The 13,314-nt window shown below is 40.1% G+C and overlaps 1 protein-coding gene across 2 annotated transcripts in view; it reads right to left on the bottom strand.

Annotated features, from left to right (window-relative positions):
• LOC150091068 (polypeptide N-acetylgalactosaminyltransferase 13-like) overlaps window positions 1–13,314 on the bottom strand; it is a 320,974-nt gene that overhangs the window by 33,415 nt on the left and 274,245 nt on the right. For both annotated transcript variants that reach the window (XM_090381577.1, XM_090381584.1), the window contains 3 exons: window positions 10,981–11,036; window positions 883–1,034; window positions 21–191 (listed from right to left, as the gene is read on the bottom strand). In XM_090381577.1, coding sequence (XP_090237703.1) covers window positions 21–191; window positions 883–1,034; window positions 10,981–11,036 — 379 coding nt within the window. The remainder of the gene's footprint in view (window positions 1–20; window positions 192–882; window positions 1,035–10,980; window positions 11,037–13,314) is intronic.

Genomic DNA, 13,314 nt, shown 5'->3' with positions numbered 1-13,314 from the left:
CAGTTCCTTAATTACTTTACCTGACAGGCAGAGTTCGATCTCCATTCCTTCTGTCGACTTCCCGCTGTGGTACACGGTACCAGCGAAAGTTCATCTTCCAGTTGAAGCCACCCCACGTCATATCCGATGCTGCCACATATTCAAAGTTATTGTCGCTAATCACATCAATGATGGGGCACACTACCCTAGTCCTATAAAATGAGAAAGGCAGGTTAAATTACATCTTTTAACGTTTTGTTTTCAAAATATGTTAATATATTTTTTGCAGGGGAAAAGGCAATCAAAGAATGATATCACTGTCTCTAGATTGAGTTTTTCTAACATCGTGTGAATGTGATACATACTTTTTGAACAACATCAAACAGACTGACCGTGTTAGTCAGTCAGTTTGATGGTTAGTATCAAAAATCGATATCAAAAAACCGACTCAGTCAGTCAGTTTGATGTTTAACAATTTCACACCGACTGAGTGGGCCATTGCTTGAAGACGACTTCAACACTGCTGTTTAGGTATGGTGGCCATAATTTTAAGCGAATATAGGATCTGAAGAACATTTCCAGCAGATTTATAAGTCAACAATACATTTGGCAGGTTGAGAGTTTATGAAGAGACTCAGGCCTTGCAGGGATGCATCAGAAGTCCATCTTTGTGTAGCAGCTGGAGGCAATGAAAGCAATCCCCTCTTCATTGCTTCGCGGCCTGATGTTTGACGGATTGGTAAGCGAACATCAATAACAGAATTTCAGAAGTGAGTGGAATTATTTTTAAATTCAAAGTTGGCAATTTTTTTTTCATTTTGTTATTGTAGTGTTTTCTGTTATTAATACGTGTACCCACGCAATATTCTTAACAATTTGAATATGACATATCAGTTTACTTGCCTATCTTCTGCTATCCGCGTTAACAAGGGTTCAAGCCATCCGATGGTGCATTCACAGTGGGCATCTAGAAAAGTTATCACACGGCCTGTGGACTGTGCTGCTCCCAGGAGCCGCGCCCTGATAAGACCGGATCGTATACCAGTCCTCAGCACCTGAAAATAAACATAAATTTCATTCGGCAGCTAGCCTCAGGAAGAATACTGGCATGGAATAAAATTATACAGGATACTATCTAATATTTGTATCTCTGTCGCTCTCCCTCCTCATTTAGGTGTTGAAACTTGCACTTGTTCCGTAAGTCAGATATTAGTATTAATTTTTGGAAACTCAAAGAAGCAAAGCTTATACAGTGCAAGTTAAAGCTAAAAATACCCACTCCATTTTTCCAAACCTTCTTTAAGCGCGAGAGCACAGGAATACACGCGTTTGAGCGATTCAAGCCCACGTGTCTACTAAGTACGGTGATGTTCTTGTGTTTCTTTATTTTATTTTGCCATCCAAGAGTATAAACAGTAAATTTAGTCATTCAAACCACTACTACAACACTAGGTGGAAATTATTCCAACAGTTACTCTCTGTATGGACTTCCAGACGTTGTCTGAAAAGTACTAAACTTGCCATTAGAATTTAGCTTAGCTTCCAGATACATTTTACACAACACCAGTCATTCTTGGTAAGAATATCCTTTTGTACTTCGAAATAATTTTGTTGCACTTGTCTTGGACTTTTAAAACAGCTCCTGTATGCAGTATTCCAGACGTGACCTACTATTGCCTAATACAACGGGATATTCACTTCTTTGCACCTACTGAAAAAATTCCTCCATGTCATTGAGCCCCCACAGCTTGTGTTGGCAGCTTGTTTACAAAGCCAAAAGACTTCCTAAAATTCGCAGTTAATTAAATTGACACTAATTTTCAATAAATGTCGATTGTCTGATTAAACAAATCTTTGAAAATATCAAAAAGAACCCCTAATAGATTTTGATTTCTCAGGTAGAAATACAGGATGGCCAGACTGAAATGTAATAACTTTGAATCATTATAACTCTTTGTATACGAAGATAAAAATCTTGAACTGTGCACATATCATATTAAGTTTCTCACCATAAGTTATTTTGTAACTCAGAGTAAATTTAGACCATTTCCCCTAAGAATAGGGGAAATATATGTTACGAATGGATCATTGTGTGGAAAAGGGAGGATATGTAGTTAGTTATATGTGTAGCTTAAATGACACTGAGTGTATTTTAACATGTATTTAATGAAGTGTTATCACATCGATCTACACTTAAAATATTGGTAACGTTTCAAGGTTCTACTGAACCCAGTATTCATACCTCTGAGTGAAAAAAAAAGAGGAATTACATAAACTTCGATACAGTAGTAGAAGTACTTTTATATAAGATATTGTTATAATAGCAGAGGCGAAAAAATAAGGAGGTAATTAAATTAAAATTGTTAATAACAAATTAGTGAAAGTCTAAGCGAGTTACGTTATATTATGAAGGGAGAAGAGAAAAACAAACAAACAAAACCCTTTATCTAAGACCACCTTTATCTTGATTAGTCTGGAAATCCAGGTAAAATATGGCAAGAAAAGAGCTCAAACATATCTAGAATGTATTAATGGAATAAAGGATTAAGACCAGAAAATTTGCAGAGTAGTATCATGAAGCAAGTAGAATAAAAAAGCCAATTAGTAATGCGAATGTCCAGAGGGAAATTCATGCGCATTTCGCAAGATCACAAACTTAACATTCTATATCTTTTTCTCTCTTCTTGTCGCGAGCAAATGGTAATGAAGGTCATGAAAACTTTACATGTCCCATTTCATGAAATTAGGAGAGGCTGGAAACAATTTTTGAATTTTACAAAGCATGCAATTACTCCACATCTGATGATCACTGGAAAGCAGATGTTTGGTCATGATTTAATTCTGATCTTTGTTTCTTTTTAAAGAGTAATTATCTTTAACACCTACAACAGGAAACTGCTAGGACGAACACATTTCAAAGACTGCTCTGAAGGAAGAAGTGGAGTAACTGTATTCCTCATCACCAGGTGAGATTATTCTTAAAAATAACTGATTAACAGGGCAATTAGGGTTTTTTCCCCTAATATGCCTAATTGTTCAACGGCGCAGAACTCAAGTTAACTTACGAGCACATATAAGTAGCAGTGCGACAGCTTTTGAGTTTTTATGTTCGGACAGTCCTTGAGGGTTTATTCGTGATACTAATCGCTTTCTCTTGTTTAATTGTATGACCAAAAAAGAACAGGTCAGCATTTGAAGACCATGCGTTGCAAAATATATATAATGCAATTATAATCTATAAAGGTCGCCCTCGTGAATATAATAAACGACCTCTCCACACCGGGTGGTAAAAACTGAGTTCGAAACCCGTCAGTGAGCAATTTTTGTGGGCCTTTTTCACAACGTGGCTGAGTTGGTTGTTCTCAGGCTGGGCGGCATGGTTTTTGATCCCGAAAACCCGGGAACAAAACGTCCACCAGACAGCAAATTGACCACAGACAGAATATACGCAATTTACAGACATTATACACAGCCCAATACAACTAATGTTAGTTGTAGTAATGGCAAATGATGAAAGAAAGCAAGCTTATATAGCATCGGCCAAAAAAAAAAAAAAAAAACCTACAGAGTCCACCCATCGTAACTCTAAAAGGATTTGACTAGTTCTTCCTTGAATTTATTCAACCCATCCACTTTCACAAAAACACAGATGGAAGCCTGTTCCAACAATCAACCACCCGACGGCTAAAGTCAAACTTCCGAACATCTATCCTGCAACTATTCTTCCTCAATTTGAGTTTATGCCCTCCGCATATGTGTAGTCTCAGCAAATGGAAGAATACCATTAACATTCCGTTTACCCAATTCATTCAAGGCTTTAAACACCTCATCGGATCCCCCTGCACGTGCCTTGTCTCGAGACGCTGCAATTTGCAGACCTAAATCTTTCAAGGTAAGAACACCCATTTCTTCCATTCACCAATCTGGTTGCCCTTCTCTGCACCCGCTTCAGCAGATCTACATCCTTCTTAAAGTCAGGCCTCCAGACCTGTATACAGTATTCAAGATGCGGCCTAACCATGGCCTTATACAAAGGAATAATCACTTCCTTATCCCTGCTAACAAAATTTCTGTATATCATTGACAAAACCCCATGAGCTGACCTGCATGTCTACACTGCTCAAAAGCTGCCATGCCTGACTGCAAAATTATCCCCAGATCTTTTTTCATTCTTTGCTAGCCTGAGTGTAGTACCACACAGCTGACCAGTTAATCTGGGGTTCCTACTACCCATATGCAGTACCTTGCATTTGTCAATGTTAAGGAACTTGTTGCAGATCTTTAACATTAGCTCACCTGATGACTGTCATTAACCACCTTGCCAACTTTTGTATCATCTGCAAAATTAGACGTTAAGCCTGATATACCTACATTAATTTCACTGATAAATACACTGGTGGGCAAAACTCAAGGACCAACACTGTTTCTAAAGGTTAGAACCACAAAATCTTTACTTAAGGTACTCTTTACTGATGACAGTAGATTCAGTCTCAGCAGCGATTCTGGGTGTCAGCTAATCTGGCAGCGCCTCCGTAGCCAGGTGGGCAGGAGCAGCAGTGCGTGGCACACACTTCTTGATTAGACCGGGGTTCGAGCCCGTGACCACCAAATACGGAGGATGCGGAAAAGTCAGGGAATGATGGCGAGAGGTTGGCACACGGTATTACCCCGCAAACATCAGTGAAAGGGATCGATATGGCGGTCGAGGTGTTCTCGTCTGGGGAGGCGTTACCTTGGATGTACGTACACAACTCCAGATACTGGAAGGCGGTACTATAACCGGTGCATGCCATTGTACTTAGGTAATCCTTTCCCATGTTCGTCTATTCCGAGGTGGCATTGGCCCCGAGTTTGTGTTTATGGATGATAATGCCACACCCCATCACACTGCAGCTGATATGCTTTTGGAAAGTGAGGGCATTGTTCGTATGGATTGGCCTGCCCGTTTCCCTGGATCTAAATTCCATTGAACACATATGGGACGGTCTGGGGAGACGGCTAGCGTCACTTCCACACCCACCAGAAAATGTTCACCAGTTGAAGATGGCGCTGACAGAGGAATGGACGATGTTACCGCAAGAATTTATCACCAACATTGTTCTAAGTATGGACAGGCGGTGCAAAGCCTGCATCGACATTAGGGGGTGGCCATATCGCCTACTGAGGACCACCTCTTCCCTTTGTTCTCTCTTTAGCAGTGATGCATCTGTATCATGGCAGCCAGTGCTATGTTGCCATTTTTGAATAAGGTCCTTCTGTACCGTTTTGTTTCCATTGTTCTCTGGGTGTTTTTTCCTTCATTATTTCTGCATACCATATAAAAGCATACCAAAGGAACCTCTCACGAGGTTCCTTTGGTATGCTTTTCCCATATCCAGGCCACTCCTATGAGAAGCTACAGGTGAAAACCTGACAAAAGTGGTCCTTAAATTTTGCACACCAGTGTGTTGAAAACAACAATGGACCCAGCACTCAACCCTGGTGAACTCCACTAATAACATTAATCCGGGAAGATCAGTGTCCATTGATAACCATTCTGTCTTTTTCCACTTAACCATTCCTTTATCCAAATCAGTAACTTACCCTAATTCCACACTGTTCTAGTCGTTGTGCGGACCTGACAAGAAAGCCTGAGAGAATTCCATTAGCCCTGGATGACAGGCCACTGATGATAGACGACCACTTCGAAGCCACAAGCCTTCACGCCCTATTGGCGATCTGGGTCAGCTCCCTTGTCTGGTCCACTATTACTCCCCTTCCCCGGTGGGGGAGGGAGACTGCTTGCCATCTCCTTAACCTCCATCACCCTTCTCTTCTTTGTGGTGGGGCATGGGCATGCCCCACTGCAAGCTGGAGCTACCTTCCCTATCGGCTCCTCCTCCGACTATATCCCCCCAATCTTCAGCCTCCCTTCCCCCACTCTAACTATACGCAAGCGACAGTCCCACACAATCCAAATTTAACCATCAAAATAAATTTCGCCCAAAACTCTCGGCTTCTCATTCTAGCGCCTTCACCACGCGAACTAAAATCTAACGAAATTAGGTGGCAGGACCTGCCAGAGTAAATAATTATAATACTGGTGTACCTGGTCTGCCTCCACGGGGCAAAAGTGGGGCAACGTTGGGCCTCAGTAGGGGTCCAGCGGCTAAATGACCAGATGAACAACGATACATGACACTACACATGTACAATATCCATACACTTTTAAATCTCTGGCATTTCCAGCAAACTGGCACACTCATCACAATGTAAACAACGCGGAGATGGGGGAAACCCCTGGTGCCGTATGACCCTAAATATTACTATTTATTTTTATTATTTTTCCTGTTTATAGTCCGGGACGACCAAACGGTCAGAGGAGTTCACAAGATATTCAGCAGTCACGGGCTTGAACCCCGGTCACTCACGGCACGTGTACTTATGCACCTGCGCGCCTGACCACTAGGCTACACTTTACTGTTCTAGTTTGTACAGCAGTCTTTTATGTACAACAGTATCAAAGGCCTTCCAGGTTTTCAAGTAAATGATCAAAATTATTTTTTGCATATAGTTCCTTGGTCACTGCATCTTAATAGCCTGTCAGATTGGTTAGACAAGATCGTCCATTGAGAAATCCATGCTGTGATGGCAGTATAACCGTATGCCTGTCCAAATGGTCCTGTATTACATCTTTACCCAGTGATTCCATTATTTTCCCTGGAAAAAACATGGGTAATTACAGACCTGAGCTGACAGGTCTGTAATTACCCATGTCACTTTTCGATCCTCCTTTATGAATTCGAGGTATATTTGCACGCATCTAGTCCGTGGGAACCCCACTGAATCTAAGGAGGTTCTATCAATTATATCTAAGAGTTTACTTGCCTCGTTTGCTGCCTCCTGTAATATAACTGGATAGATTCCATCCATTCCAGGCGCATTTCTAATGTTCATCTTCAACAATTTCTCCTCCAATTTTCCTTTCAGTTATTAAAAAAAAAGTCATTTAGTTCCTCGTTAGAGTTTGATAAACTTCTGGCATCCCCTTCCCTAAATAAATACTCGTGTGTAGATGCAAAATACCTATTCAACTTGTCCGCAACCTCAGTAGGATCATCAACAGTTAATCCATAGACATCAATTGGCCCAATGTGATTCAACCCCTTCCTTCTACTGTTAATTGTAGGCAAAATTAGACGTTAAGCTTTTACTATTTTTCTTTCCATTTTTTTCCAGAGAAGTCTCATAATCTGCCATAGCTTGCCTAATCGCCTTTATGACTTGATTACCGACTAATTTGTATCTAGCACAGGCTTCTCTATCACCTGCAAATTTATATGCATCCCATGCAATTTTCTTCTCTGCCTCAATAGTTCTTCTTCTCAGTAGTTCATGTGACATCCATTTAAGTCCGGGCTTTGAACAGTATTTCTTCTTTGGTACGAAAAGCCTAGTAGCTTCTTTGATTACTTCCCATTTAGAATTTGCTGTTCGTAACATCATCAGTTGGTCCCACTGCACAGTATTCAAAAACTGTCTGAGACCCCTGTAGCTACCCTTACGAAAGCAAAAGCATTTCCATTTACCCTTAGCGGTAATTATGTCTTTAATTAAATTCCACATTAGTACACCGTGATCGCTGACACCCAGCGGATCTTTTACCTGCAAATTCTTAATGCATGAAGGATCACTGCAGATAACCAAATCGAGAATATGTTTCCTCTTGTTGCCTCTCTAACATGCTGCTGTAGAAAACAGTCATCCAAGAATTTCACAAAAGTCTTGCTAGCAGGGGCTGGCCGCCCCGAGGGTGCAAAGGGTAGCAGAGTATGTTTTGTATCAAACGGCACCAGGGGTTCCCCCATCAAGGGGCACCCGAAAACCTGAAACTTACATACACATATGAAAAAAAAAAAAAATTAAATGGGGGGGGGGGGTGGGTCAAATTGCGAATAGCACACGAGCGCCACATACCCTAGAAACGTCCCTGCTTGCTAGTGTGTGAGTGACCAACCCACAAATTCCAGTCAACATCGCCAACGTTAGTTAACCCCCCTCTATTACGAGACATTGTGATTTTCTGGGCTACTCTATTTCCTTGTATAGCTCTTTGGTATAATCTTCACAGTCAATTAGACCTACAACACACTCCTACTCTCAATTCTGTTTTCCCAGTGCTTATATCACACCATACTGACTCAACATTGCACTTGTCATCTATGTCAACTCGATGAATTGCCTTAGATTTATTATGCTTCTTAACTAAGAGCATAACCCTCTCCATCTCTTCTATCCTGTCTATCCTTCTTGTATCATTTTACTCCCAATATTCAAATTCAGCATCACTTATGTCTTGGGTGACATCACGTCTCAGCTATTCCCACAATGATGACTTAATCAGTACAGTACTTCACATTTATTTGCAATGCTCTTAGCATTAGTGTAAATGCAGGTATTCAGGCACATGTTCGTACTCTCAGTTACCCTAACACAACCGATGTATTTACTTGTTCCAAGGTTACCAACTGCAGGGTCTGAAGTTCCAGACACCTTGCTTTCCAGGTTGCTGAATGTACAAATAGTATCAATGCAAGAATCATTTCCACCTCTGCCCCAAGCTAGCAGTTTTTCGATCCACCTATCACTGCCTCGATAGAATCGGCAATATTCTTGCACCCCTCTATTCAACTGTATTCCATACCTGTAAAAATAGTCTCTCACGTTAACAAGCGCAGATGAGATGCGTTAACGAGATGAGAAAAATCCTAGAATTCGACCTGTCAATGATGCAAGTTATTTGTTGATGGCCTTTTTTCAAAACTTGGCTGTATTAGTTGTTCTCAGGCTGGCCAGCTTGGTTTTTTCTCCCGGAAACTTGGGTTTTTCGTCCAGCAGACAGCAAACAGAATACACACAATTTACAGACATTAAATACGCGCAATATGGCTTAAATTGCTGATGCGCCCAAAACTACAACAACCAACCATGATAGAGACCCGTTCAAAACGGTAAATAAATAGCGTTGCCACAGCAACAATCATAAACGAATTCGAGTCTTCCACCACCTAAATACCCAAATAACAAGCACACGTAGGCACATTCTGTTGCACAAAGCATTTAAGTGGAGTGAAAATAAGAAAAAAAAACTGAAGAGATTTCATCAACTTTTCTCTTCTTATCTCCTTTGAGTGCGCGATTGCTATCATCCCTAGAAGTGCTGGTCCATTAATCAACGATGTAGCACGTTTAAAAAAAACAAGAACATCGCTAGGTAATCTAATGGTAACAAAACACACGCCCATTAATCATTATTATGTGGTTCGTATGGGACAAAAGTTTTGACGGTCTTGTTTGTCAACGCTTACCATAAATCGCCCTCTTCTGAAAAGTCTCGTTCTCGAGCAAAGTGGCTCGCGCTTTTTAAATGAATAAATTAATAAATAAATTTTCGTTTTTATACTTTGTAAGGCCGACCCTAGAAAGAGTTTACAAGTTCTTCGCGACTGTTTTATGAAACATAATAGAAAATTCGTATTGGAAGTAAAAGAATGTACGTACTAGTTAATTTTAATATTTTTGTTTTCTGATTTAACCCTCCTGAGCTGAAATGAAAATAGTCCAGCGAGCACCAAAGCTCGTACCACAATTGGAAAAACAAAAAAAACTGAAATTTTCTTCCTAAAGGTATTTTTTTTTTGCTTTTAAAGTATGCAAAAATTCCGGTAAATGCCCAATAAGATGTTCCACCAGCTATAGTAACTATTACTCAATTGCAGGACTTAATAAATCATACATTCTTTCGTTGTTCTTCCTTTCATGCTGACTTCATTATTAAATTTGGAGCGTAGGTTTCAAGTTCCAGCTGAAATAAGATTTCTATAGATTTTCTCCTGATAGAACCTGTTCAGATGAATCTTTACGTCCCTTAAAATTCTGAGTATTTTAATTGTTGTTTGTTGTTTCTGGGTTTTAGGAGAATCGGCAACTAAGGCAATATTTCTAAGGGGAAGAAAAACCCGAGTTTCCAGGAGAAAAAAAACATGCTATCCTCGCCTGAGACGGACTAACTTAGCCACGTTGTGAAAAAGTCCATAACAGCTCCACCCATCATCGATGGGACCTGAACTCGGGTCTTTCCACCCAGAGTGGAGGACAGCGATAGTAAAGCACTGTAGTATAAATAATGGCTCCAGGAGCTCAGAAATTCTCACGTGGATTACTGAGCATAATTTCCACCTGGGCTTCTTTGCAACATCATCAACAACGTGCACCACCGCTGTGTGCCCCGTATTTCAGTAGGAGGGCGGACCATACTCTGTACTAACCAAAATTTGACATTCCTTCTACGAGCTCACCAGTTTGTCATTTTCAAATGATCTATGCATGGGTGCTCCTTTATAAACCGGAGGAATTCTTAAAAGCCTCTTCAATCAGGATTATAGTCAGTCGATCTCAAACGGAACGACTAGAGTTTTATTCCTGGAATTATTCCGTGATAAAACTCTTTTTTAGCCCATAACATGTAAATCGGCCTGTGAAAGTACTTCTATAGATATAGCGCAACAAACCGCATGAATTGAGGTAATACAGGAATTGGTGGACCTGAGTAGCAGAGGCACCAAAGTTTCTCAAGAAGAAGAAGAATAGGTGTCATTTTACCATTGTCATTAATAAAATTAATGGTCATATTATGTTTACAGACCAATATCACTCATTAAACATAATATGCTTGTGAAAATGCAATCGAATATTTGGATTGAAGTACCACAAAGAGTTGTGAAGTAGAGGCATATATGTTTTCAAATAGATTTGTAAATTCTATGTCAAAATGCGAATTTTTGATGAAATTTCGAGTTACAGTAAGAAACTTAGTACAAGAGATATACGTTTTTTTTTAATATGTATATACATTCTTTGCGCTAATTTAAAATAACCTAACCATTTACTTATATGAGGTTCAGAGTTATTTGACTCTTTTAATGAGGATCGCCTCATTAAAATTAAATAAAATTGTATTACCTTTACTGGAACATCCAACCTAGCGATATACTGCTCCAACTGGCGACCGAGATATTCTAGAGAGAAAGAACAGGATAATTAGGTACATTCCTAGACGCGCGCTTTACACATTTCATAAATTATTAATGTTTAACTGTGTGTGTGTGAGAGAGAGAGAGAGAAAGTTGCTTTCTCTATCTACATAACTTACAAGTTACGTAGGTAGAGAAAGCAACTTAGAAACACGGAACATATTTGAGATTTTTAAGATTTTACTGGAGTTCATAAATCCTTACATTTAATTACAGAAGTTCCAATTGAGTTTCACGAGAAGTCTAGCCTAATAGAATAATTGGATACTGTGTGGAACACGAGATATGTTGAAAAATCGACAGCAGGGCAAAATCTTCAAACAGCATTGGAAAATTAGGTTATTAAGATACACAACTAGAATGCTGGTCTGAAGAATTATTATTAAAACAACATCTGTCCTCCAAAAAAGACTACTGGTTTTGAAATTTAGACCGGGGTATTTGTTTTAGAAGAAAACAAACATTTAATGAGCAGAAACATTTAAGCGCAAAAAGATTCATGGTATTTCATTTTGATTAAAGTTTCACAAACATTTAAAAGTCGTGTGTAAAAGTGAAGCTGTCAAGCATTATGTCTTAGCTATGTATTATGAACCCAGAACATGTCAACAACCTAGAACGTGTCAGGTTGTTGTTTTTTCGCCAAAGTGATTAAGGCTATGAGATGCCGGGATATTGTGACTGTAAACTGCGCATATTCTACTATCAGTTTTCTCGGTTCCGTGTGGTCTCCACTATGCTATAAAAAGCCCTTAAAATGTCTTCCTCAATGGGATTCAAACCTAGGACTTTTCCACACGAAACACAAGGTAAGAAGACAGCAGTCGAATGTTGCAGGGTTTTAGGTGCATCAGCAACGTATACTGTATTACACCGTATGCGTGCCTCTAAATTCCGTGTGATCGATTTGCTGTTTCCTGTACGAAAAACCCGAGTTTCCCGGAAGAAAACAACCATGCTACTACCCTCGCTTGAGATAGACTAACAGCCATGTTGTGAATACCCATTAAAATTCCTCGCCTCATCGAAGGGATTCACGCTCTGGTCTTTATATAATAATAATAATAATATTCTTTAATAAATTAATGGTATACATTTGTGATTCCATGCAGAGATAACCAGAGGAATCTTAGAAAAACATTAACTATAGCAATCTTAATTAAAACACACAAGACTACAAATTAAGCATAGCATAAAATGACATCAGCATACTAGGACCGGCACTTGCACACCTGTCCTTTACATACAGCAATATAGTCAAAGATGTCATCTCGATATGATTTATCAATACACCATGGGTCAATGTCTATGTTGAGCGAGGTGAGCCCAAAGTCGCATAGTGACATAGTGTTTTGTGAAAGGCGCCACTGGTGGTTTTCCACATCTGTGCCATAGTACTTTGTGAAGAAGTACAGAATTTCTGTAAAAGCCAGAAAAAGTGTAATGTCTGGTTTGTGTCAGGGCAGTGTTATGTTCTGTTGTTATGTCACTGGCTTCATCGCCGCAGTGCCATTAATGGGACCCCGCGCTGCCCGCCACCACCACTAGGAGTTGAGGCAGGCTGCCGATAATACTCTGGCTGCCCTCTGCCACGGTCGCCTGAGCTTCCTGACAGAGATCAAGTTAAAGAAAAAGAAAATGAAGGAGATAGCTAAAGACAGGAAAGTTAAAGTGGGAAGGAAGAAGAAAGACGTGGAAAATGACGTTCTCCAGATGAGGAAAGTGTCTCTTGAAACTTTGTAACCTCTGGAGCCTTGAACACAAAGGGGGAGTAATGCGAAGGTGTCTCGTCTTCCTGGCAAACGCCAACCAATCGTGTTCCAGATGCTCAAGTAATCATGCTTCGATGAACACAGATGAAGGAATTTTGTTATTTTCCTCACATGGGCTCCGTGGACTGTGAGCATGTATTGCAGGTTGGAGCATAGCGCAGATTTGGATGTCGTGTAGATCTCGTGAGACCACAAGTTGGCCCATTTCAGCACCTAGAATTCTAGAACCCATAGTTTCTTGAAGCTGGTGGGAGGTGGGGCAGACTAAATTTCACGGCATAGGAGAGCACGCTAGAGAAGCACGTTTCGAGGTATTTTCTGATTATTTGTTTATTGTGAGTTCTGCACAGATCTAATTTTATTGCCCATAAGGCTCGCAAGCCTTATGGGCAATAAATGAGGTTCGCATCAAGGATTACTCCTAGGAGTTTTACACTTCCAGTAGGAGCCAGAACCTTTCCTGCTAATTCCAGAAGTAATGTAATACAGTG

The sequence above is a fragment of the Mastigoproctus giganteus genome, chromosome 1, assembly GCF_048544385.1.
Source record: "Mastigoproctus giganteus isolate SK-2022 chromosome 1, ASM4854438v1, whole genome shotgun sequence".
Taxonomy (NCBI): Eukaryota; Metazoa; Arthropoda; class Arachnida; order Uropygi; family Thelyphonidae; genus Mastigoproctus; species Mastigoproctus giganteus.
Note: the sequence above shows the minus strand (reverse complement) of the source record. Positions and strands in the feature narration are given on the sequence as shown.